General features: G+C 42.8%; 2 protein-coding genes across 4 annotated transcripts in view; one reads left to right on the forward strand and one right to left on the reverse strand.

The window, feature by feature from the left end:
• Positions 1 to 11,584, reverse strand: part of LOC310956169 (uncharacterized protein) — a 30,382-nt gene extending 18,798 nt beyond the window's left edge. Inside the window, exons 1-4 of the mRNA XM_083926313.1 lie at positions 11,256 to 11,584; positions 6,346 to 6,888; positions 3,204 to 3,253; positions 2,844 to 2,977 (exon numbers count right to left, since the gene is read on the reverse strand). Of these exons, the coding sequence (XP_083782439.1) occupies positions 2,844 to 2,977; positions 3,204 to 3,253; positions 6,346 to 6,843 (682 nt within the window). The 5' untranslated portion in view covers positions 6,844 to 6,888; positions 11,256 to 11,584. The remainder of the gene's footprint in view (positions 1 to 2,843; positions 2,978 to 3,203; positions 3,254 to 6,345; positions 6,889 to 11,255) is intronic.
• Positions 11,585 to 12,288: 704 nt separating this feature from the next.
• LOC310955698 (large proline-rich protein BAG6-like) overlaps positions 12,289 to 24,131 on the forward strand; it is a 34,928-nt gene continuing 23,085 nt past the window's right edge. For 2 of the 3 annotated variants that reach the window (XM_083925680.1, XM_083925682.1), the window contains exons 1-8: positions 12,289 to 12,800; positions 12,888 to 13,005; positions 15,402 to 15,628; positions 15,719 to 15,790; positions 15,882 to 16,004; positions 17,724 to 17,911; positions 19,257 to 19,386; positions 21,811 to 22,014. In XM_083925680.1, coding sequence (XP_083781806.1) covers positions 12,702 to 12,800; positions 12,888 to 13,005; positions 15,402 to 15,628; positions 15,719 to 15,790; positions 15,882 to 16,004; positions 17,724 to 17,911; positions 19,257 to 19,386; positions 21,811 to 22,014 — 1,161 coding nt within the window. In that variant the 5' untranslated portion in view covers positions 12,289 to 12,701. Of the gene's footprint in view, positions 12,801 to 12,887; positions 13,006 to 15,401; positions 15,629 to 15,718; positions 15,791 to 15,881; positions 16,074 to 17,723; positions 17,912 to 19,256; positions 19,387 to 21,810; positions 22,015 to 24,131 lie in introns of those variants that run through there. The other variant, XM_083925681.1, reaches the window with a different exon arrangement.

A 24,131-nucleotide genomic window follows, 5' to 3' on the forward strand; every position in this document is an offset into this window, starting at 1 on the left:
GGTGAGAGCCCTGCTAGACCCTCTGCAATTTGCTTACCAGCCCCACTTTGGAGTTGATGACGCTGTCATCTACCTGCTGCAACGATGCCATTTGCACCTGGATGGTGGAGGAGGTACTGTGAGAATCACATTCTTTGATTTCTCTAGTGCTTTTAACACCATTCAGCTACTGCTACTGGGGGAGAAGCTGCAGGTGATGGGAGTAGACGACACAATGATCTCCTGGATTTACTGACTCCCTGACAGGCAGACCACAGTTTGTCCATATGGGCAGTGTTCTGTCTGATGTGGTGGTTAGTGATACAGGAGCTCCACAGGGGACTGTACTGTCTCCTTTCCTGTTCACCTTATACACCAATGACTTTCAGTACAACACTGGGTCGTGTCACCTGCAAAAGTTTTCTGACGACTCGGCTGTTGTTGGGTGTATAAGTGAGGGACAGGAGGAGGAGTACAGGGCACTGGTAGACAACTTTGTGAAGTGGACTGGACAGAATCACCTGCGGCTGAACATCAGCAAGACCAGAGAGATGGTGATAGATTTCAGGAAGAAGAGGATGACGGCTTTCCAACCTCTGTGCATTCTGGGAAATGATGTGGAGGCGGTGGAGGATTACAAGTACCTGGGTTTTACCATCAGCCACAGACTGGACTGGAGATCGAACACTGAAGCTGTTCACAAGAAGGGGATAAGCAGACTTTACTTCCTGAGGAAGCTGAGATCCTTTAACGTGTGCAGCAAGATGTTGGAGATCTTTTATCAGTCTGTGGTGGCCAGTGTACTTTTCTTTGCTGTGGTTTGTTGGGGAAGCAGCATTGGAGCCAGCGACACCAACAGACTCAACAAAGTGATCAGGAAGGCTGGCTCTGTGATTGGCTGCAAACAGGACACTCAGGAGGCTGTGGTGGAGAGGAGGACACTGAAAAAACTGTTATCCATCATGGATAATCCTCTCCACCCTCTCCAACTCACACTGGTCAGACATCGGAGCACCTTCTCCAGAAGGCTGCTTCAGCTTTGCTGTCGTAGCAACAGATACAGGAAATCTTTCCTGCCACAATCCATTACTTTTTATAATAACTCTCTCACCTCTGCCTGACAGAGAACTCTGCTCTCTCAACTGTTTTGTTGTATATATTATTATTGTTATAGTATATTTTGCATATTTTGTTGTATATATTATTATTATTTATTGTTTATAGCACACTGTGCACTGTATATATACACTATGTCATGGGTGTCAAACTGGTCCAGTAAAGGGCCAGGGCCAGGTGTGTTTTTGATTGGTTGGAATGAAAACCTGCAGCCACACGGCCCTTTACTGGACCAGTTTGACACCCATGCACTATGTATATATTGGATTCTATTTATGTTATGTACAAAGTGTTTATTTGCTGACCCACTACTGCTGCTGTTACAAAATAATTTCCCAGTCTGGGATCATTAAAGTAAATCTATTCTATTCTATTCTAATTATTTGACTCCAACAAATCTTAACCATGTTATGAGATATGCTACTTCAGTACACTTTAGAAACAGATATTTCTGGGACCAGTACAGAAAATTAAAGATGAACATTAAATATCCATGAATTCACATTATACAGTAGACACCACTGATTAGCTGTGTAACAATTTGGCTCAATTTAGCACTTTAGCCATGCATTCACATTATAGTACATTATAATAGCCTCATTGCATCCTGAACCACTCTCAGACCCTTTTGGAGGGGATTCCATTATTGTACTTGTTTAGGGAAGTTGATTCCTGAGAGTGGGGGAGGGTGGGATTCTGAAGTCCAAGATGGTCAACTTGTCCTGCCTCCTCTCTCCTATTCTCATGGGGCGTATTATGGAAGATCAATCCCATCAAGATTTCAGATGGTCATAAGGTATAATCACCAGTTCTCAAGTCCTTCTCTGTTGTTAAATGCAATAGACGAAATTATACACTTTCCATTCATCTTTCCTTACTAAAATACCCAAAGCAAATTTAATGTAAATATGCTCATTTTTGGAACTTTCCCCAGGGAAGAAAGCCTGATCAGCAGACAGTGCCAACCTCAGGCCCCACTTCTAACAGGGCAAAAATGCAGTGCGGAAGTTTTCTAAGTTCACAAGTTAGGTTGGTTCCGGACCTCTGTAATACCACCCATAGTTTATTCAGTGATTTAAGAGGCTGTCCACATGAATGCGGGTCTTTTTGAAAGTGTGTGTTTCTCTGCACAGTTTGTCCTTTTATCCACACTAACCACAGTTGTGGGCTGCTGAAACTGGAGTTTTTTGTAACCGGGGTGAACTTTTTGGAAAAGTCCAGTTTCAGGAGTCATGTGTGGACAGGAAAACCGAGAAAAAACACAATTTCTTGAGGACATTGTTTGACGTCACACTGTGCGAGGGTAAATAGTCAGTTGTGTCCATTGAGACTTGTGGAGCACTCTAGACACTGAGAGAGTGAGAAATAACTCAACTTGGCTGTCAGTCCACACGAAGGAATCTACCCGCCCTTTTTTCAGCATTGTTGTTTTTACAGTATGAATTTTTCCAGCCTTGTGATTGGCTAAAATGGCCTTCCTGTTGGGAGTGCTATCACCACCTACTGCTTTGGCATGTACAGGGCATTGTTTGAGGCAGATGTTGCTGTTTTATGTGGATGGAGATATTTTTTTATCACACCGGTGGTGTGGACTGGAATTCTTTTTAAAACGGGGGGTCAAGCTCGGTTTCAAAAATACCCATGGTCATGTGGACTAGGCCTAAATGGGGGGGGGGGGGGGGGGGCATCTGCCTCCAAAAGCTGTTTGGCTAAATAAATCTCCAATCTCAGAAGGAAGCAGGACTTACTTTGGCTGGCCAGCAGGGCGTTCAGGGACTCAGCCCATTTTTCCAACTCTTCTTGACTGATCCTCCCCTTTTTACTGTGGCCCACTTGACTCCACTGACGCATGAAGAGCAGACGAGACCTCCTCTCTGTAGCACTGTGGACAAGGACCACAGAAGGACAGGGTGAGGTAGCAGATGTCAGCCAGAGAAGTTTGTACCAATAGATCCTGCTATAATCACAATCCAATCCAAAGTTTGTCAAACGATAATGATTTAAATGTTGAGTGTGGTGAAGATTTATTAAGAGTTGTATTATTCAAGATGAGATGATATCTATTTATCAATTAGCAACAATTAACTGACAATAAATAGGATTCTAACCTATCTTTCTGTTCTGCGTTGAACAGGTTGGAGTTTGAAGAATGAGGACTCTGAAACAGAAAACACAAAGTTAACTAGAGATCTTCCTCCTGTTTATCCCTCTGAAACCTCAAAAAAGCAGCTTTCAGTGTCCATCTTTCCAGGTTTCACGCAGAGTCAGTGCGTTCACATGCACATCACTTACCCGAAAATGGCCTTACCCTGGTTAAGGGAATAATCAGGTTATTGGAGTGCCCCACGTATATATGAAAGCGGGTTGAATGGGGAAATGATGGAGTAACTCTTCCTCCGGTACAGAAGGTGGAGCTCCACCAACATACAGCTTGACTGAATACGGCTGTTTTTTCCAGTTCACCTTTCTCAGAATCACATCAATCAATGAGGACGGAAAAAAAGCTTTTGGACAGAATTCCGACAGAAACATGTCTTCTTGGTCATGATGTTAGTTGCCATGGTGAAATCCTGCCTCGGTTTAACCGTAATACTCTATAGCTCTATAGCTAAGCTGAGTGTGGAGGGGGAGTTAAAACCTCCGGTGTATGCGCAGACGAGAAACCCGATAATAATCTGGATAAAGCGTTCACATGCAAGAGAACGGTGGTTACTAAAGGAGTTATCTCGGTCTGGAGTATGAGAACTCTGATTTTACCCGGGGTATGGTGTTTACGAAACCGGAGTATGCCTTTAACTCGATTATAATCAGGTTTTTAAACCGCATGTTAACGCACTGTCACAGAACGGGGTTTAAACCTCTAAATTAAGCTCCAGCACTGACTGTTGAGATCTATCAATATGTAATAGGTGATAGGAATAAGCAGGCAGGGGTATACTGGTCTACCATATGACTTGTATGCAAATCCCTAGAATATTTTTGTTCTTCTGTTCACCTCCTCAAAAAGGAACAATCCCAACTCAGGTGCACTTTCTCCAGATCTTCCAATTGTTTCACATGGTTATCAGCAGATGGAGTTGCAGTTGTCTTGGAGATGGATCTGTTGATATGACAGGAGACCAGGAGAGGGCAATGAAAAATGGGAGTCTCCCAGCAAAATCTGAAGTATGTCAACTTGGGGTGGGCAGTTTATTCAGCAATGTTTGGCAAAAAAAACAAAAAAGTATCTTCCATCCATCCCCTTCAACCGCTTGTCCCTATCGGGGTCACCGGGGGGCTGGAGCCGATCCCAGCTGACATCGGGCGTGAGGCAGGGTCCACCCTGGACAGGACGCCAGTCTATCACAGGGCACATAGAGACGAACAGAGACAGACAACCATTCACACACGCAACACGTGCACGTCTTTGGACTGTGGGAGGAAGAACCTGGAGACACAGGGAGAACATGCAAACTCCACACAGAAGGGCCCCAGCCCGGATTCGAATCAGGAACCCTCTTGCTGTGAGGCAACAGTGCTAACCACCACACCAACATGCCGCCCTAAGTATCTTTCAAATTGTAATGAAACTAACTAAACTAGACTTCTGCACCTCCTATGGGCTCTAGACCATGATCAGAGACTTTGGCCAATCACAGGTCATTTCAGAGAGAGGCCGTGTTCCTATTGGCTTAGGATAGAGAGGGGGGAGGGAGAGCTGCAGGAAGTGATCTCACTTGCAGCTTAAATGCTGGCTTTTTTCTGTTTACCTACAGCAAGCTTTTAGTGTAACAAGCTCATTAAAAGCAACTACAACCAATACTGACATAAACAAATCAATAAATATAATGAAATTAACAGAAAACAAGGGAAAAAAGTGTAAAAACTCCTCAATGTCAAGAATATCAAGAGATCTAGAACCCTACAGAAGACACTTTCCAGCTGAAATGAAACCTTTGGTCAAATTTGTAAAGATTTGACTTTGGAAATTGTATTGAACTTGAACTAAAAAAAATAAAGGTTAGACTCTTTATTTAAAGCTATATTTAAAAAAAAAAAGAATACATCCACGGGGCATTTGAGGGGTACAGAATGAAAGTATTGCTTTCCCATTATATAATATATTTGGGGCAGCCGGTGGCAGTGGTTAGAGCCCTCGCCCCATGTAAAGAGACTGGAGGTCCACAAAGCAGCGGCCACGGGTTCAACTCTGACCTGTGGCCCTGTCCTGCATGTCTCCCCCTCTCTCTCACCTCATTTCCTGTCCGTCCTTTATGGTAAAGGCTTGAAAACTGCGAAAAAATAATCTTATATATTTAGTCTAAATTAATAATTTAAAAAAATATTGACGCGTTTGACAATGACTTTCTGTCCCATTCTGTTTCCATGGTAGCAGCCAATAGCGTTGGGCATTGCTGGTTGCCAGGATTGTCTGTTGTTGGGTGCAGCTACTGTAGGCTGGCACTGGGTGAAATGGAGTTTGCCAATCCTACAGCTGCTTCGGAGCCTCAGTGAAGGGGGCGTTATTTCTCCCAGCAGCTGAGTGAGCGGAGACGGGCAAAAACCAGAGTCAATATAGGCCGAGCATTCACTCGATGGACTGAGAGAAAGGAGATAAACGCCATTAAAACAGACGCCCAAATGGCTACGGTTCTCCTTACTCACTAACATCACTTTCATCTTTACTTAGCTGGAACGGCTAATGCTAACTGCTAACGCTAACTGTCAGTCAAACTCCTCTAATCCTTGTTTTTATGGTGTGATTTGCTGGAGAGGACGGGTTCAAGCAGGCTCAAACAGACTCCGGTCTCCTGCAGCTACTGCTCTGGGTCCGACCAAACTGGCAACCCCGACTGCTGGAATTATTTTTTGCTGTTGCAACGACGATCTTGAGACACAAGATGGAACTGTTCTGATCATTCTTCCTATTCAAACTTTAAATATATATTAAGATAATAATATAAAAATAAATTAAATACATGAGATCAAATAAAAGTGATCATCTATGTTGCACAGCCTACTGAGAACATATTTTCAACATTGTGGTAAACTATGCTCAACATATTCCAGTCAGTAGGGTGCGCTGGATTTATAACACAAGACAAAACAAGAGCATCGATGGGAAACAGAATCTGGCACGATAATCGTTTTATCTGATTATTTAGCTTCATAATCATTGGAAGAGAAAATCCTAATAGAAAATAAAATTGGATTAATTCCCCTTCTATATGTGGCTCTACAGTGTAGAGTGAAAGTGAACTGGTGTCCCACCTGCCCAAAAAGACTCTTAATGTGCAGTTTAGCCGCCGTCAGTTTGGGTTTATGGTGGTGCGTGTGCTGGGGTTTGGAGGAGAAAGGGTTGGAGGGAGACGAAGGAGAGGGGGAAGGCAGATCGTCTCTCTCCATGCTCTCAGTGCTGCCCTGGGCGGCCGGGGCCAACTGGCCATCACTGTAGGCCCTGCAGCCTTCACTGATGACACACACTCCGAGGTGGTTCGTGTCCAGTTTCCCCAGCTCGCTCAGATTCTCCACACTGATGCTGCACTCCTTGGTCAGCTTCTTCTTCCCTGCATCGCTGGGACTTGCTCTAGGCTCCTGGATGGTTGGAGTCAGACAGGGCGAGCTCCCGTCGCGATCAGCTTCCACAACGTGAGACGTGTAAGTGCCAGACTCCCGGTTCTTCCCATATTTTGGGTTCTTTAGTACCACCCTCTTCCATGGGAGAAAATCAAGATCTAGGAGGGATCCCTCTGAGCTGAATCTGCGCATGGTCGCTGTCTGAGAAGTGGTGGAATAGTGCAGGAAAAGAAAGTCCTGCAAAAATGTGAAAAAGACACGTTCAGAAGAGATGAGAGCTGCAGTGACGATCAGCCTGTCCTGCTGAATAAAGCAGAGAGACAGTGGCGTACACAGACTTTTTTAAGGGCAGGGGCGAAAAGGAAAAAAGGGCACACTAACAATGACGCGTCCTCGCCACTGAAGAGGACACTTTAACACATGTTTTGGCACCTAGAGGGCACTTTAGCACGTGTTTTGGCTCCTAGAGGGCGCTTTAGCACATGTTTTGGCTCTAGAGGGCACTTTAGCACAAAATTTGACTACTACACTTTGGCACGTGTTGGCACCTAGAGGACACTTTAGCACGTGTTTTGGCTCCTAGAGTGCATTTTAGCATGTGTTTTGGCTCTAGAAGGCACTTTAGCACACGTTTTGGCTCCTAGAGGACACTTTAACACACGTTTTGGCTCCTAGAGGAGACTTTAGCACATGTTTTGGCTCCTAGAGGGCACTTTAGCACACGTTTTGGCTCTAGAGCAGTGTTTTTCAACCACTGTGCACACTAGTGTGCCGTGAGAGATCGTCAGGTGTGCCGTGGGAAATTATCCAATTTCACCTAATTGGTCTAAAAAAATTTTTTGAAAACAAAACCTTACCAGCAGAACTAGCCCCTGTGTTGGATGATGTGGGCATGGTAAACTTTGTAAAGACACGACCTGTGAAAAGCCGCATATTTGCGTCTTTGTGTGAGGAAATGGGAGCGGGGCATAAAGCCTTGTTGTTTCACACGGAGGTCCGATGGTTGTCGCGCGGCAAGGTGCTGGCCCGTGTGTATGAGCTGCTGGAGGAACTCAAGGGGCCTCATTTATCAAACGAACGTACGGCAGAAAATCGTGCGTACGACCATTTCTTGGCGAATGTCTACATTTATCAATTTGGACGTGAGCGGGAGCTACGATCAAATCTCACGTCTGGTCTGAGGTTGTGTACGCAAATTTCAGCCTGTGTATTTGCGGTGCAGCAAAACCTGGCTGAAAATAATGAACAAACCTCAGCTGTCATTAAGCATAAGCAGTCACATATTAAGAACAGATCAAAACGGATTCTTAAAACGAATAAAAAAATATATAAAAATTGTGGTTGGAGCGATTTATTGCACTCATGTGCGTCTGAAGGCACCATCCATGAATGACTACACATTCATCAATCGCAAAGACTACCACTCGATAAATGTACAGGTGATTTGTGATGCCAAGCTATCGCTTTTAACCGTGGTGACCAGGGGACACACACGATTCTTTTATATTTCAAAACAGCTCGGCTCCAGCCCCCCGCGACCCCGACATTGAATTAATGAATCAATGTGTTGGCGCGCGGCTGCAGCAAGACGCACTGCAGAGCCAAATTCATCTCCTCGGTTCGTGGCTACCCTCGATAAATTGCATTAAATCAAACAAGGTATCAGATGATTAACATCTTGGTATGGTTCTTTTAGATGACAAAGGTTATCCTCTTACGGAATACCTAATAACCCGCCGGTAGCGCCGGTGTTGTGCGGTAGAGTAGTAAATAAACTACTCCTAGGTGGAAACAACAGCCTTCTGATCCTCAGCTATAATGCGAGGGGGTACATTTCACGGCAGGGGTGCTGAATACGGCACACCTGTCCAACAGTGCGCACAGGCGCACAGGGGTCCCAGTGGAGCGCTGCCTCGGTTTGACTTCCTCCGTTATTCTTATACAGCGTTTTTATGATGGGCCCCTTTTATTCCACTCTTAAGACTGGCAAAAAGCTCAGCTTTATTTTGCTCCATCTCGGATGTCAGGATGCTGATCTGTGTGTCGGAAAAGTTTCTTTTCTAACCTGCGTTCTTCCTCTCTGTGTTTGACCTCAGTGGGCGAGGACTCGAACCAGGAATATTTAAGGGCGTAACATGTTAATGACGATCGAATTCAGCCGCCGCATTTATCAAGGCCCGCTCATTCATACGCTGAGATTGGTCAGGTACGAATGTTTCATAAATCACACGTGGGTCCTGTCCTACGACCAATTCTGCGCTCAGATCTGCGCCCGTTTTCACGCAAGATTGATAAATGAGGCCCAATGTGTTCCTGGCAAATGAGGGGTCCGATTACGCAAAACTGCTTGCAAGTGATGAGTGGTGTGCAAGGCTGGCATATCTGGCGGATATTTTTCATCATCTGAATGAACTGAACACACGAATGCAAGGCCGGAATGAAAACCTGCTCACAAGTACGGATAAAATAAATGGCTTCCGTTCAAAGGTGCACCTCTGGCAACAACATGTGGAAAGTGGCAACCTTGAAATGTTTCCACTCACCAAGAAATGGCAAGATGTTCACACTGCTGCACTGTGTGAGATCATTAGTAAATATCTGAAAACTCTCCAGGAGAAGATGTCATTTTATTTCTCTTCAGCCTACACTGATGGCCTTGACTGGGTTAGGGACCCATACAGCTCAGCAGTTTTTGGAAAGGACATGACTTTGCAGGAGCAGGGGGAACTAACTGAACTGAGACAAAATGGTGGTCTGAAGCTAAGCTTTGCTGATCTACCTTAGGACAGTTTTTGGTTGACTGCTGCCAAGGAGTTCCCCATTCTGGCAAACAAAGCTATTGTGACATTGCTCCCATTTTCCAAGACATATCTGTGTGAGGTGAGCTTCTCAAGCCTGACTGCCATCAAAACTAAAAACAGAGAGCGACTGAGAGCTGTTGAGGAAGAGCTTCGTGTGTGTGTCTTTCTTCAATTCCTGCCAGGATATCAGCTCTTTGTTCATCCAAACAGGCACAGGTTTCACACTGAGTGAGTAAAATACACTGAGATTGACATTTTGTACATGTAACTCTTCATATTTCTCAGTGTAGAACAGTGAAATCTTTCCCAAATATTATTGCTTCTGTCATAATAAGCACTATATTTCTGTATTCCTGGTAATTTATGATTTTGGACAGAATTAGAGTTTGCAAAACACTTTAACGTTTTCTACTACCTTTAAGACCACATTGTTGTTTCATTTGTTATGTTCAAGCTGTATTTTTAAAGTGGACATGTTAAGTGCACTTTTTATTTGAAAGAAGAAATATAAATGATGATAAAGTCCTTTATTCTTTGTGTTTATTTGATTCCTATTCAAGACACTTTGATGAGAATGACTATATTGTTAATAGAGTATCATTCTTTAACATGTTTGGCTGGTGGTGTGCCTCGAGATTTTTTCAATGAAAAAAATGTACCTTGGCTCAAAAAAGGTTGAAAAACACTGCTCTAGAGGGCATTTTAGCACACGTTTTTGCTCCTACACTTTAGCACATGTTTTGGCACCTAGAGGACACTTTAGCACACGTTTTGGCTACTTGAGGGCACTTTAGCACACGTTTCGGCTCCTAGATGACACTTTAGCACACGTTTTGGCTCCTAGAGGGCACTTTAGCACATGTTTTCGCTCCTAGAGGGCTCTTTAGCACATGTTTTGGCTCCTGGAAGACGCTATAGCACACGTTTTGGCTCCTTGATGACACTTTAGCACACGTTTTGGCTCCTAGAGGGCACTTTAGCACATGTTTTCGCTCCTAGAGGGCTCTTTAGCACATGTTTTGGCTCCTAGAGGGCACTTTAGCACACGTTTTGGCTCCTAGAGAGCATTGGACAGTCAGAAAAAAAGATCCATCTACATGACTGTTTCAAACACAGCTGTCTTGTCTCAAAAAGTTCCAAAAAAGAAATAAAAGAAAATAATTAACAGTTAGTCCAAATGATGGGATAGTCCTTACTATATCACCATTTAGACTCAGTTTGACTCAATTGTAAAAAAAAAAAAAAAAGAAGTCCACATAGTGGTTTAGTATCTTATGATATAAACGTAGAAAGCTAAATTGTGAGCAGAATTGAGACAAACATATTTAGGTTTGGACTTTTTTTTTATCACTTCTAATTTTTCATCCGTTCTTTCTTTCTTCTTCTGGTTTTCCATGAACACATCAGTCCAAAAATCAGATAGAGAGTAAAAACAGCTAGCCATTCTTTGGTTAAGGGAGTCACGAGATTACGTGTAAATCAAATGTGTGATTCGTTAATACCTGTGTATCAACTTTCATTTTCAAACTAATCATTTTGGCTTTCTATTTCGACTGCTCCTAATGTTTCTGCGCACCCAAATATAAGAATAAGAAAAATATGAAAAAATAAACAGAGTATGGCTGGACTCTCATGTGAGCCGATAAGGAAGTGCTCTTGTCCATTTTAGCCCATACTCTTTTATGATTCATAAGACATACACACCTTTGCTCTTCAGCACCGCACTGGGAAAAACAACAGCTGTGTGATATTTCATGTCACTCATTAAGGCATTCGCAGTGCCAACGCCAGCAGGCTATTTACCTCTTTACGCTTCCTCCGTGAAAGATCATTAGATTCCTCCGGATCTAAAGAGCAACGTGTGCGTGACCTGACGGGTCGGGGTCCGGCTGTGCCTGTTTCAGGTCACCGAAGGCAGCGAAACCCAACCTGCGGCGCTCCCGCTGTCTCCAGGTCCGTCGTCGGCTCAGACTCACAGCGCTCTCCTCCTACAACAGGACCGTGCGGCCGCACACTGTCCCTGAAGACACTCGCGGAATGAAGATAGACATCAGGAAAAAGTTCCATAAAGTTTCCACCCGTGAACTTGAATGGCCGAGTTCCACAGCCGCCGTGCAATGCGCCGCCACACCTTCACTTCTGTCTCAACTTGTCCGACTGAAAGAGCCGCCTGACACACACACGCGCGCGCGCACACACACACACACACACACACACACACACACACACACACACACACACACCCACACACACACGCACACACACACACACACACACACCTTCACTGTCTTAACTTGAGGTGTGTTCTGAAAAAGACGACAATCCACTGATGCAAACAGTTGGTCGGATACAAGAGTGCTCAGTGTGTGTGCGCGTGAACACAAGCTTACTTTTTTGATATATAATCAGATAAATAATTAGCACATTCAACACTTCAGTTTAAAATCAACTATCAACTAGATATGACAACTATTAAAGCACAAATACGCTTTTTTCCCTCTTATTATTTTTTATTATTATTTTAAATAATAAAATAATGTATTTTTAAAGCACAAATACGCTCTTTGTTTCTTCTTATTTTTTCTTCTTATTTTAAATAATAAAATAAAACTTTTCTTTAAAAAAAAAAGCATAAATGCGCTCTTTTTTTCTTCTTCTCATTTGTACTATTATTTTAAATGATAAAATAATAATACATATATTTTTAAAAGCACAAAGACGCTCAGGCATAAAACAGACGCTTCTCTCTACGTCATCGGGGTCCTTTGACGGTGCGTTCACTGTCGTTCAGACGGTTCAGACGCGTCTCTTATGGGAAACTGAAGCTAGTTTGCTAACGGGTCAACCTGACAGCACTCGCAGTCTAAACAGGAGTTTCACTTCAAACAGATTTCCCAGACTGCAGTACAGTTTAGCAGACTTTAAATCGATAGCAACACTTACACTGAACGTGGACGTTGCCATCTTCCCAGGGGAGATTAACTAGTTATCCTCCAGGTAACTGAGATTAGCAAACATTAGCTGGCTGGCTAACCAGCTAACAACAACAACAACAAGGTACAGAAGCTGCCTGTGACCAGGGGGCTGATGGTGGGATTATTTCAGCACATTTATTAGTTTGATGGTGGATAAAGGTTACCAGCTTGGTTCCTCTTTCCCCCACGTTCCATATTAAAGACAATCCCGAATGCACACTAGTGTAAAGATTAGCTTCCTAACGCGTCATCTACGGCTTTAACCGTATCATCCATGCAAACATTCAGAACCATGGCTGAGTCCAGCAGCATGATTGAAGTCACTGTGAAGACTCTGGACTCTCAGAGCAGGAGCTTCAAAGTCAAAGGCCAGGTAAGTGTTCATGCTCTCATCCACACTGCTTCACTTCCACTGCTCTTCCTCTCTGCTTCACCGACACTGTTGTGTGTTGTCCCCCAGCTGACAGTGAAGCAGTTCAAAGAACACATAGCATCATCAGTGCAGATCCCAGTAGACAAACAGAGGCTCATCTACCAGGGCAGAGTGCTGCAGGATGACAGGACGCTGACTCAATACAGTGAGTACATAAAACCTGCTAACATACAGTATACACAGACACACGCACAAAGTGACACATAGTACATATAGTGGAGCAGCATGATTTGGGATGCACAGTGAATGTGTTTTTGTAACCTGCAAAGCATAGAGTAATAGATTTTTCACTTTTGCTTTTGACCTCAGCAGTGTCAATGATATTTAGTGCTCCATGGTATCTTTTCTGTTTTCAGTGTGATGTATTTTATATACTGCAGTATTTTACAAAGGGTCATGCCCCCCTGCTGGGATGTCTCTCTTGAGCCTCATTTCTCAGTCTGAAGCAAAAATCTAAATTGGTAAAGTAATTAGTAACGTAGGTTATCAGATAAATGTATTGGTGGAAAAAGTAGAATATTTCCCACTGAATTAGAGTGGAGTAGAAGTAGCGTGAAAAGAAAATACACAAAGTAGAAAACAAGACCCTCAAACTTGTACTCTGTGCCTGTGGTGGTCCTCTATAATTAACCCCACCTGTGTATGTATTTTTTGTGATTGAGACTCCATCTGTGTGATAATAAAACATTTATTGGTGTGTGTGTACTAGTCCTGCCTTTTCATATTACTATGTACACAAATAGATTGACTAGGGCTGTACGGTACGGTCTAAAATTAATCACGGTATAATTTGAAGCATAGACCGTAACTGTATTATATAACAGTATATTTATCTTAAAGTACAAGTTTGAGGTTCTTGTTTTTTACTTGCGTGTTTTCTTTTCACGCGACTTCTACTCCACTATAATTCAGTGGGAAATATTCTACTTTTTACTCCACTACATTTATCTGATTACTTAAGTTACTAGTTACTCTACCAATTAAGATTTTTGCTTCACACTGATATACACTCTTTGCAGAGTAAACACACAGATTTCACAATGACAGTTATAAACATACTTCTGTCCATTTGCTGTGGAATTATTGTTTTTCTATGTCAACCTTTGTTTTTTTCAAAGTAGAAAGAGACATTGTGAAGATGATTTAACCTTGGATTTAACCGATGAGCGATGAAGCATCACACAAAGTCCATATAGCGGGAGTGTTGTGGCCACGCACCTACAGGAAGCGCTTGAGCAAATCTCTCTTTTCAAACACAAGTGTAGGGAAATAGCATCAATTGCTTCATTGCAGTGCAATATTTGCTGGAACAGAGCCATCGTCAACATTGTTAGTTCCACTTGTGCCTCCTATACGAGGTCAAAATGTTGAAAACAACAACAGCGCTGTCATGTTAGCAAGACTATTAAGGAATCATTCAGAAAGCAAAACAGCAGCTAAAGTACCAGATGGACAGAGTCAGGTCAGGGAGGGAAACAAACCACTCTTCAGTTAAATCAAACATATGACCAAATCTAGCACCTTAACGATTCATGTGCTCCTGCCCACCCACTGACAAACTGTCCTCTAGGTTGAGCAGGTTGGTAGTTGGCTGAAACAGTGTTTCACCTCCGGCTCTGCTGCACAGATTTATTTTCGATGGCTTGTTCTGAAACAGTGTTGTAGGCCAACACTACGAAAACATCGTTCCAGACTCTTAATTGGTGTAGAAGGACAGTTAAAGATTGAATCTGTAGAATGAGCAGTACACCACCATCTAGTGTCTCAAGATCGTAGTCGCAACAGCAAAAAATAATTTGGGTTGCCAGGTCGGTCAGACCCGGCCCAGTAGCTACAGGAGACCGGAGTCTGTGTGAGTTTGTTTGAACCCATCCCCTCTGGCAAATCAAACCATAAAAACAAGGATTAGAGGAGTTTGACTGACAATTAGCGTTAGCCGTTAGCATTAGCCGTTCCAGCTAACTAAAGATGAAAGTGATGTTAGCGATCAAGAAGAACCCTAGCCATTTGGGAGTGCGTTTGAAAGGTGTTTCTCTCCTTTCTCTCAGTCCATGGAGTAAATGCTTGGCCTATATTGACTGCTTTTTGCCCGTCTCCGCTCACTCAGCTGCTTGGACACATAACGTCCCCTTCACTGAGGCTCTGAAGCAGCTGCAGGATTGGCAAACTCCATTTCACCCAGTGCCAGCCTACAGTAGCTGCACCCAACAACAGACAACCCTGGCAACCAGCAATCCCCAACGCTATTGGCTGCTACCATGGAAACAGAACGGGACAGAAAGTTGAAAATTTTAAAAATATTAATTCAGACTAAATATATTTTTTTATGGAAAAGCAATACTTTCATTCTGTACCCCTCAAAACACCCCGTGGGTGTGTTATTTAAAAAATCTATCATTTTAATAAAGATTCTACATATTCAATCTTTAAGTTTAACAGTTTATTTAGTATATAAAATACCATAATCTTCCTACTTTAGAAGAAGTCAACAGTAAATGTATTTAGTATGTAATGAAGTCCATCACTTTGTTTCTCCATCAGATGTAGATGGGAAGGTAATCCACCTGGTGGAGCGGGCCCCACCTCAGGCCACCATGATCGGCTCTGGGGGTGCGGGTGTTTCAACCGGAGGGGCAGAGGGCGGAGACAACAGCAGCCACGCGCCTACGTCCTCCCAGGGTGCACCGCACGACCGCAACAGCAACAGCTACGTGATGCTGGGGACCTTCAACCTGCCCGTCAACATCATGGACCCTCAGCAGATACAGGTGGGGATGAGGGCCACACCAGAGCTTCACCGTGTTTTATTCAGGAGACGATGATTTCATGCTTTGTGACGGCTGTAATTGGTTTTGTAGATGTCTGTCCAGCAGATGATGGCTGGAGTCGGGGACGCTGGAAGGAACGCCAGGGTCAGCACCAGCGCTGGGGTAAAGGCTCATTATTCACCAGTCATCTATCATCATTTCATCAGTCTTTATAGCCCTTCAGTCTCACTCTTCCTGACATTTGTGTTTATAGAGCAATGGTTCGATGGACGTGCAGATCAACATGGACCAGGCAGTGCAGAGTGAGCCCAGGATGAGGTTGCAGCTGGCTGAGAACCTGCTCAGAGAAGCCTGCTCTCTGATCCACAGGCTGGAGGTACACGCTGCGGTGATGCCCAGGTTATTTACAGCCTGACATCTGCCACTTCATATCTTAGCTAGGCAAGTCGGATCATTTTCACAATTAAAGTCCCAGTCTGCAGCATTTGTTTGATCATATTCACTGAGGCCGACACTCTGGTCCGATAGAAAGACATAAATCATCCAGTTTTAGAAAAAAAAAAACGTGCCTCTACGTGCAGGTAGAGCCTGTTGTTTGTTTTGCAAAAATCCACATTGCCCGTATCATCCTGTCCCATCAGCACAGAGCTGACTGTCAGTCACAGTTTGTGCACATGCCACAGACAACCCCCCCCCCCACGCATTTTACAATATCACAGTCACCGTCTCAAGCTAGGCATGCGCCAAATGACGTTAGCAGTTGCTATCTATGAGTGAGTTAGCCAGCCTACCTCTGTGTAGCGTGTACTCCATGCTGTTTATTGATTGATGAGAGAAGACACGGGCACATTCATAGAATTCTGGTGCACGTGCACTGACGAGCACTCGATGGGAGGGAGCTGAGAAGCTAAGTGGTAGAGGGGGAGGGGCGTCAGAGTTGTAATTTGAGGCAACTCGACCTGCCAGACTTACTGACTGAAGCTGTTGACAGTTGCACATACACAGTACTGTCAGAAACTTTTACATTACAAACATTTTTATTGTCACCCCACATGTTGACGTTACTGCTGAAATATGAAATATGCCTACATGAATGTGCCGTTGCTGGATGAACTTAACAGGAGAGGGTACATATGCAGTGCAGGGACAGAAAAAAAACAGAACATGCAGAGTGGGGCCTCTGAGCCCCAGCATCTGATTTCCTGAAGGGCTTCAAGGCCACACAGAGGGGCAGTGGGCTGCCGTTTTCTCAAAAGTCTGACTTCATTATCATAACATTTTCTTGTGAAATTATGAATTTATTCTCAAAACATTTATCGCTTATTTATTCAACTTTAAAATTACAACTGTTGTATCATTAGTGGTGCTCCCATCAGGCAAAGAATCACAGGTCAGAATCCAACCCGGCCGCTTTAGCACTCATTTTAACAAGCCCATGCACAGATATTAATTCACCGTGTTGTTGTGGCGTCTGTTCTACCACACGTCACATTCCGCTGAGAGCTTCATCCAATCAGCAACCTGGGCTTCTCTCAGGGGAGAACAATGGCCCTGCTCTCCCACAGGGTAAAAAAACTGGCCGCTCCACAGACTCACATACAAATTAGGGGTGTTTCTATGAGATAGACCCGCCCCATTCCGGGTATTCGACCATAGTGGAAATGCACCACTTTTTTCTCAAAATACTGCAACACTTTTCTCAAATCGCTCTTCTGTGTCATCCTAAATATGTTGTTAATATGAAAATTTGACTCCTGGTGAATGTGCACCATTGAATTTCATGCTACATTACAGACTATCTTTGCACTGTTACAATGGAAGATTGAGGCAAGATCTGAGGTTTGATTATATTGGAGAAATTTCACTATTAAACTGATAAATTGTGTATGAGGGAGACGACAATTTTGGATGCTGAAAGTATGCTAAGGGACACAGAGGATTTTCTCCCAAATGATACAGCAGCCCACAGCTGTGCAGCAGCTTACTGGAGCCGTTCACTCTCCACTTTCTCATCACCTATATGAACCAAGAGAACAGGCCTCAGTGTTGAGTGTGCATGTGTGTGTTTGTATTGTGATGTGTTCATGTTTTGTAGGGAGTGTCCAGTGACAGCAGCTCCCATTCACAACCAGAGACACCTCAGTCCTCTTCGTCCCCGCCACCATCATCTTCCTCCTCTGTTGGAATGGCTGTAGAATCACAGCTGATGGACACCAGCTCTGCTCCTGCTTCATCATCCTCCACCTCGACCCAGACTGAGGGACCAGCTAACACTGGGCCCAAGTAAGTCAGCGCTGTGTACTGAATGTACTGATATTACCAGGTGATCTTTCTTGGATCTGAATAATGACACCAATCTGTGGGTATTTGGCATTTAAATCTGGTATTAAAATGCATTCTTGTTTTCTTGATTGAACCTGTATTGTAATCTGGTCTCAATATGCAAATTAGAAAGGCCGGGACCAAACATGGCATGTCCAAGACCAGTGAAGGCAGTGCCAAGCGAGTGTGATGCATTGTTAAATAATTTTGCGAGGGAGGACCTGCTAGCTGCTACTACTACTTGTAGCGTTTGCCAGGGAGCTTCAGCTAGCAGGAAGAGGCTGAGTTAGGTGACCTTCCAACGTGTTGGCTACATTTGTCCAAAGGAATGCGGTCACACTGGGCAGATTGTAAATATGTACACGCTTGTGATAAGTGGGTACAGGGTTGTGGTGAGCCAAAAGACTGACTATAACAGCTCTGAAAGTATTCTCTTTTAGTTTGTTGTTTAATTGATTCATTGAGTCAATTTCCATGGATTTCAAAGGAATAGAGAACTTAATTTGAAAGTTTTTTTGCCCTTTTGTGCCTTTATTCAGATAGTACAGCTTGGAGATTGACAGGAGATGAGTGAGAGGGGGCGACATGCAGCAAAGGGCTGCAGGTCGAAGTCGAACCTGGGCTGCTGCGGCGAGGACTTTAAGGGCGCACTCACACTGCCCATTCGTACCGTGCCAAAGCACGCTTCACGGCTAAAGTCTAGTTCGTTTGACCAGTGTGAGTACGGCTGGTTGAGAGAGGTGGGCCTTAGTAAAGCACGGATGCACATGTACCAGCATGAGTGTGCGCACGTGTACGAGCGCGAGCATTGACAGTGGCCCTGACGTCTATTTATATGCGTCTGTTCCCCGTGATGGACATTTAAAAAGATGCGCTGAACGGTTCACGGTGGTCTGATGTGGAGTGTTTACTGCAGATTTAATCAGATGAAAATATTCAAAAACCGTCAGAGAAAAATAAATTTGCGAGGGGTGATGATGTATAAGTAAGAAGCATTCGAGCCGTGGCCCAGATTATTTCAAGTAATGTGAGTACAAGCGCGCCTGTGGGGGAAGAGGGAGGGGGCACAGTCAACTTAAAGCGCTTGTTTTGTCCACAACTCAAAGAGATTCAGCTTACTGTCAAAGAAGAGGAAAGAAAAAAGAAAATATTCACACTTAAGAAGCTGGAATCAGATCATTTTTGGATGTTTTTTGATGAATCATCATTGATGAATTATTAAATAAATTATGAAAAACAAAAGAAGCACACAGTGATCATCAGCAGGGTCTTTGTAGTGCTGACTACTCCTGTCCTTTGTCTTCAGTCACCCGAGTCCAGCAGAGTTTGTGGAGGTTCTCTCTGAGGTCAGGAGGGTGGAGGAGAGGCTTCGTCCCTTCATAGAGAGGACCCACTCTATCCTCGTAGCAGCCACCTCTGCAGACTACAACAACAATGTAAGGAGGAAGTGCATGAGCATAGAACAACAACAAAAGAGTCACATGACACTATGCCCTCTCAGACACAGCACTTATTTACTCATGTTCAGCAGGAAAACCTTCATCATTGTTAAATGTATACTCAATGCATTTGGTGCTTAATGGTGTGTTTTCAGAGCACTTACTGGTCTTCTGTTCCGAGTCAGGTGCTGCGTCCTACTTTCATTCTACAAACCAGTTCATCAGAATCATCTGAACCAAAGTTACAGATGTAACTATGGTTCTATGAATTCTGGATGAGCGCTAGAGACAGTGCTTGGGTCAGGAAGGATGAAATAGATCCGCAACATCACCAGTTTTTTACCAAAGTGGACAAATATCAGAAGCAAGTCAAGCAGTTTTCCATTTTGTTTCAGATTGACAGCTCAGTTAAGAATCGTGGATCCGTAGGTCTGATTGATAACATAGCCATCAAAATGTTCTTCATTCATTACAATGATTTTTCTCCTCATCATCTCTCATTTCCCCTTTTAATGTGTGTCATGAATCATGTTGTCAGGGAGAGGAGGAAAGCCTGTTGTCTAGTTTGTTTATAATAAATCATTGATCATCTGATCATAACCTGCTTTATGAAATAGTGAATTTACAAACAGAATATCAATAAATAATCCATGAAGTAAAAATAACATTTTGCTGCTTTTACAAAAGTGTATTCAGTGTCTCAGCAGTGATGTCCGTCCCCAGAGCTAACTGTCGACTAATGTGAGTCAGTGTCTCCTCTAGGTAGTGGGCCTTTTTTTTTTCTTAAGGAAAGCCAAACTACTTCTTAAGGTATAAAAAGTGTATTATGCCTCTTACTGGCTTCAGAAATCACAATCACCCTAAGCAGTCAGTGCAAGCTGTTCTTGCAGCCAATGAAAACCAGAAATAACCCAGAGCCCCACCCACACAAAGAGTTTATACAGCAATAAAGTTCACTGGCTAGTTGTGATTGGTTAAGAATATTGCTGAGGCAGTCTTGGTCCAGGCTGTGGACTGTCCATCACTCTCACACACTCTCATTTGTTCACTGCTGCTGCCAGAGTTGAGTCCTCCATCCCCTGGTCACACGGTTCCTCCAATGAACAGTCAGTTCAAGAGCAATCCCTACTCTGTAACTTTCCACTTCCTGAGTCTGACCCCCTCTTATCTTACTGCACCTACTTTTAACCTTGGGCTTATCTGCAACATTCCTTAATTGTGTGTCATCTGTGTTAAATAGATCATAATGTGAAAGCATGCTAAATAATTTTTATTTAAATTCTATACATAATTGTTATTACTCACTGTGCGAGTAATAACAAAACTTCAATTATATTGTGACAAAAGTAAAAACTTCATGTTTAAAAAATCTCCACAATAGTATGCCAAATTATTCAGAGAACACAAGGCCAAATTGCCTCATAAGTTAACGTATGACCAACCGGTTACCAACAAGGAATGTAGCATTTAAAAGTGTTTATTTTTTTATTTTTTTACAGTCTGGAGCAGTGCTTGATCGACATTAAACAACTGGCTTCATTACATCGCTTCCCTTAAACTTCTTGGAGAACAAAGAGGGCAAAATGACATCACTGATATTCTCTGATGGAGCTAAAAACACAGAAACCAGTAGGCTACTGGCAACATTATCTTCACCTGTTCAACTGCTCTAGCAGTTTAGATGTCACATTTGACTGTCCTGTTATCACAGACATGTGAAATAACCACAGGCAGTTGCTCACCGTGCACCGCTGCAGTTCAGAGTGAATACAGGGCAAACACCGGAATGGATAGTTACCATAGGCTGTATAAAAATGGACTTAGCCTCTCTGTAGAGGTCCTTTCTTAACTTGATCCAATCATCCTTGCCTACGGGAGTCTCCATCTTGTCAGACTTTGACTCCGCCTCATTTCCTCTTACCATAAAGAGGTGTGTATGTAGCGTTGGGGGGAGGGAGATACGTCTAGCTGTCACCTAATTATTCATAAACTTAACGTCCAATAAAGTAGAAACTAGCCTGGTACTAAAAAATTCACCCCCCTCAGTGAAGTCATGGAGATATGACCTAAACATACAGACTAGAATGTTCTTTTGTCCCAGGCCTTAAACAGGTTTAATGATGCTGTGTAAATGGCCTGTTTACCATGGAGGTAAATGAGAAACTGCTCTATTATGAAACCTGCCCCTAGTGGACACTCAGAGAACTGCAGTTTTTGGCACTTCAGTATTGGATCAACCAGGAACCAGGTGGGGGGCTTGATAGTTACCAGCTACCATAGCCATAAGACAGCCATAACATTTACTGAGCACATTCATGCTCCCAAGGATAAACACTTTTGATTTGAATTATCTTTCTTCTTCAAAGTACAGTATGTTCTTTATTCTGTCATCTGATCTGTTTCCTGTAAAAATGTTCACAGACCCAGGAAAGAGAGGAGGATCAGCGCATACTTAACCTGGTCGGAGATGCTCTACGTCTCCTTGGCAACAGCTTAGTCGTCCTTGGTGACCTACGCTGTAACCTGGCGACCTCTCCTCCACGTCACCTGTATGTGGTTCGTCCCATGGCCCACTACACCCACCCGGTCCTGCTCCAGGCTGGTCTGCCTCACCTGCCCGTTCCAGTAGGTTGACACCGCTCTGATCTTCTGTGTGGGACATTAATCAATGCAGTCAGCTGTGGAGGATTACTGTTTAGAGTTAACAGAATCACTTCAGTTCAGGTGTCAAGTTTGATTGATTAATTGGGATCTCCATTAGCTCGGGCCATAGCCACAGCTATTCTTCCTGGAGTCTGCACCTGTGCATCTATACATTGCAGTGAATAATTACATTAAGCCACGATCAGCATAACAAAACAGTGATAACAAAAATAATAACAAAAACACAACAATATCAAAAACTCAACACAACACACCCATGACCTAAATCATTCACAGAATGTAGAGATACACGTATATAGATAAACATGACATGTATCTGCAGTATAATGGTCAGACCAAACATAAACATAAATAAACAAAACCCTTAATGATTATATATGTTGATGGGAATGGCAGTATCCGTTAGATCTCAGCAGATGCAGAGAGCTGCTCAGCTAAGAGATGTTTTTAAGTAATATTTTGAATGGATTTTTGTTCCTTTCTTGACTGATCTGTCCAGGCAGGGTGTTTCATTTACTCAGAGCTCTATTACTACAGTACTTTTTGCTCTGTTTGTTTTCACCTTAGGTAGTGTGAATCTGCCTTCTGAGGCATGCCTGGTATTATAATCATGTTCATCAAAACTGAAAGAAAAACATTTATACAATATCCTTGGCAATTTAGTCACTGAAATATTTTTAGTAAAATTAAGCAATGAGGCAGTGAATCTATTCTTAACACTTAACCAGAACAGGCAGTTATGCATTATATTAACACTAGATCTGTATGAACACCTTAGTAAACAACGTGCATCCTTATTCTGAGCAATTTGTAATTTTTTGTATATGACATGGTAGCCCTGACCAAACCTCTGAACGATAGTCCAGATAAGCTAAGATAGTTGTTTTAATGACATTTCCCATTACATTTTAGGAAAACAATTTGAACATCTCCTTATAACTGAGAGACCTCTGCCCATTTTATTTATCACTGTATCAATATGTTGAGCCCAGGATAATTTACTGTCTACAATAATGCCAAGAAGTTTGGTCTTTTGAACTTGCCCGACTGCCATACCTTTAACATACAAATAACATTTTGGATCATTAAATAGACGATAGATGAGACAGATGTTTTGTCCCAAATACAATGCTTTAAGAACCAGTTGTTACCCATTCCAATAACGACTTCAATTCATGTTCAAGCCATTAGTAAGCATTTCAGTTGTGGACTCCATGCCATGTATATTGTTGAGTCATCAGCAAACATCACTATTTTTGCATTTTTTTAAGGTTAAAGTGGCCCTAGGCAGCCTTCTTGTGGAATCACAAGTTAATGATTTTACTACAGAGAAAATTACATTAAAGTACACTGTCTGTAGTGAGTCATTAATGAACGCTCCTCTAATAAACATGGTCTTTGTGATGCTCAGCTGATTGTGATTAGGTTGTGGGTGTTGCTTGGTGTTGCTCCGAACTATCTCCACATATCCCAGCCTTCTTTCACTCACTCACATTGCTGTCTTCTCATTCCTCTCGTTCGCTATGGAGGAATTTCATCATTTGGGGGTTTTGTTATGGTGTTCAAAGATGGTAATGGTAATTTGTGTGAAGTATGGCTGTATTCTACTATCACCATACTTACTAACGAAACAGAATCAATACTTTTTTTTCATTGTATGGAATTTTTAAAAAAATCCATTATACTATTACCTACAATACTGAAGCTGTAGGTAATGGTTTCATTCATTCTTTTCTTTTTTTTTTTACCAACCTCTTTTTAAGTTCACTTACGCACATTTTCTAATCCACTAAACTGTAAACATCCTTTTGAATATATAGTAAAGCTTTATTTGACAGCACTGTCATGTCCACTGAGTTATTCTGATTTGCTATTAACTACAGGAAAAGAAAGTGTTGACTCAGTTGTGTTGAGTATAGAAACAGTTGATGATTTCCAGAAAAAGTTTCTTGAAAAGAATTACCAGTTTGAACCCAATTAAATGATCATTTATTAGGATTGATTTGTTTCTATGATTAATTATTATTGTTGTCATTATATAATACAGGATTGCACAATGAAATTCTTTCTTTATTTGC

Source organism: Echiichthys vipera, assembly GCF_963691815.1.
Source record: "Echiichthys vipera genome assembly, chromosome: 13".
NCBI lineage: Eukaryota > Metazoa > Chordata > Actinopteri > Perciformes > Trachinidae > Echiichthys > Echiichthys vipera.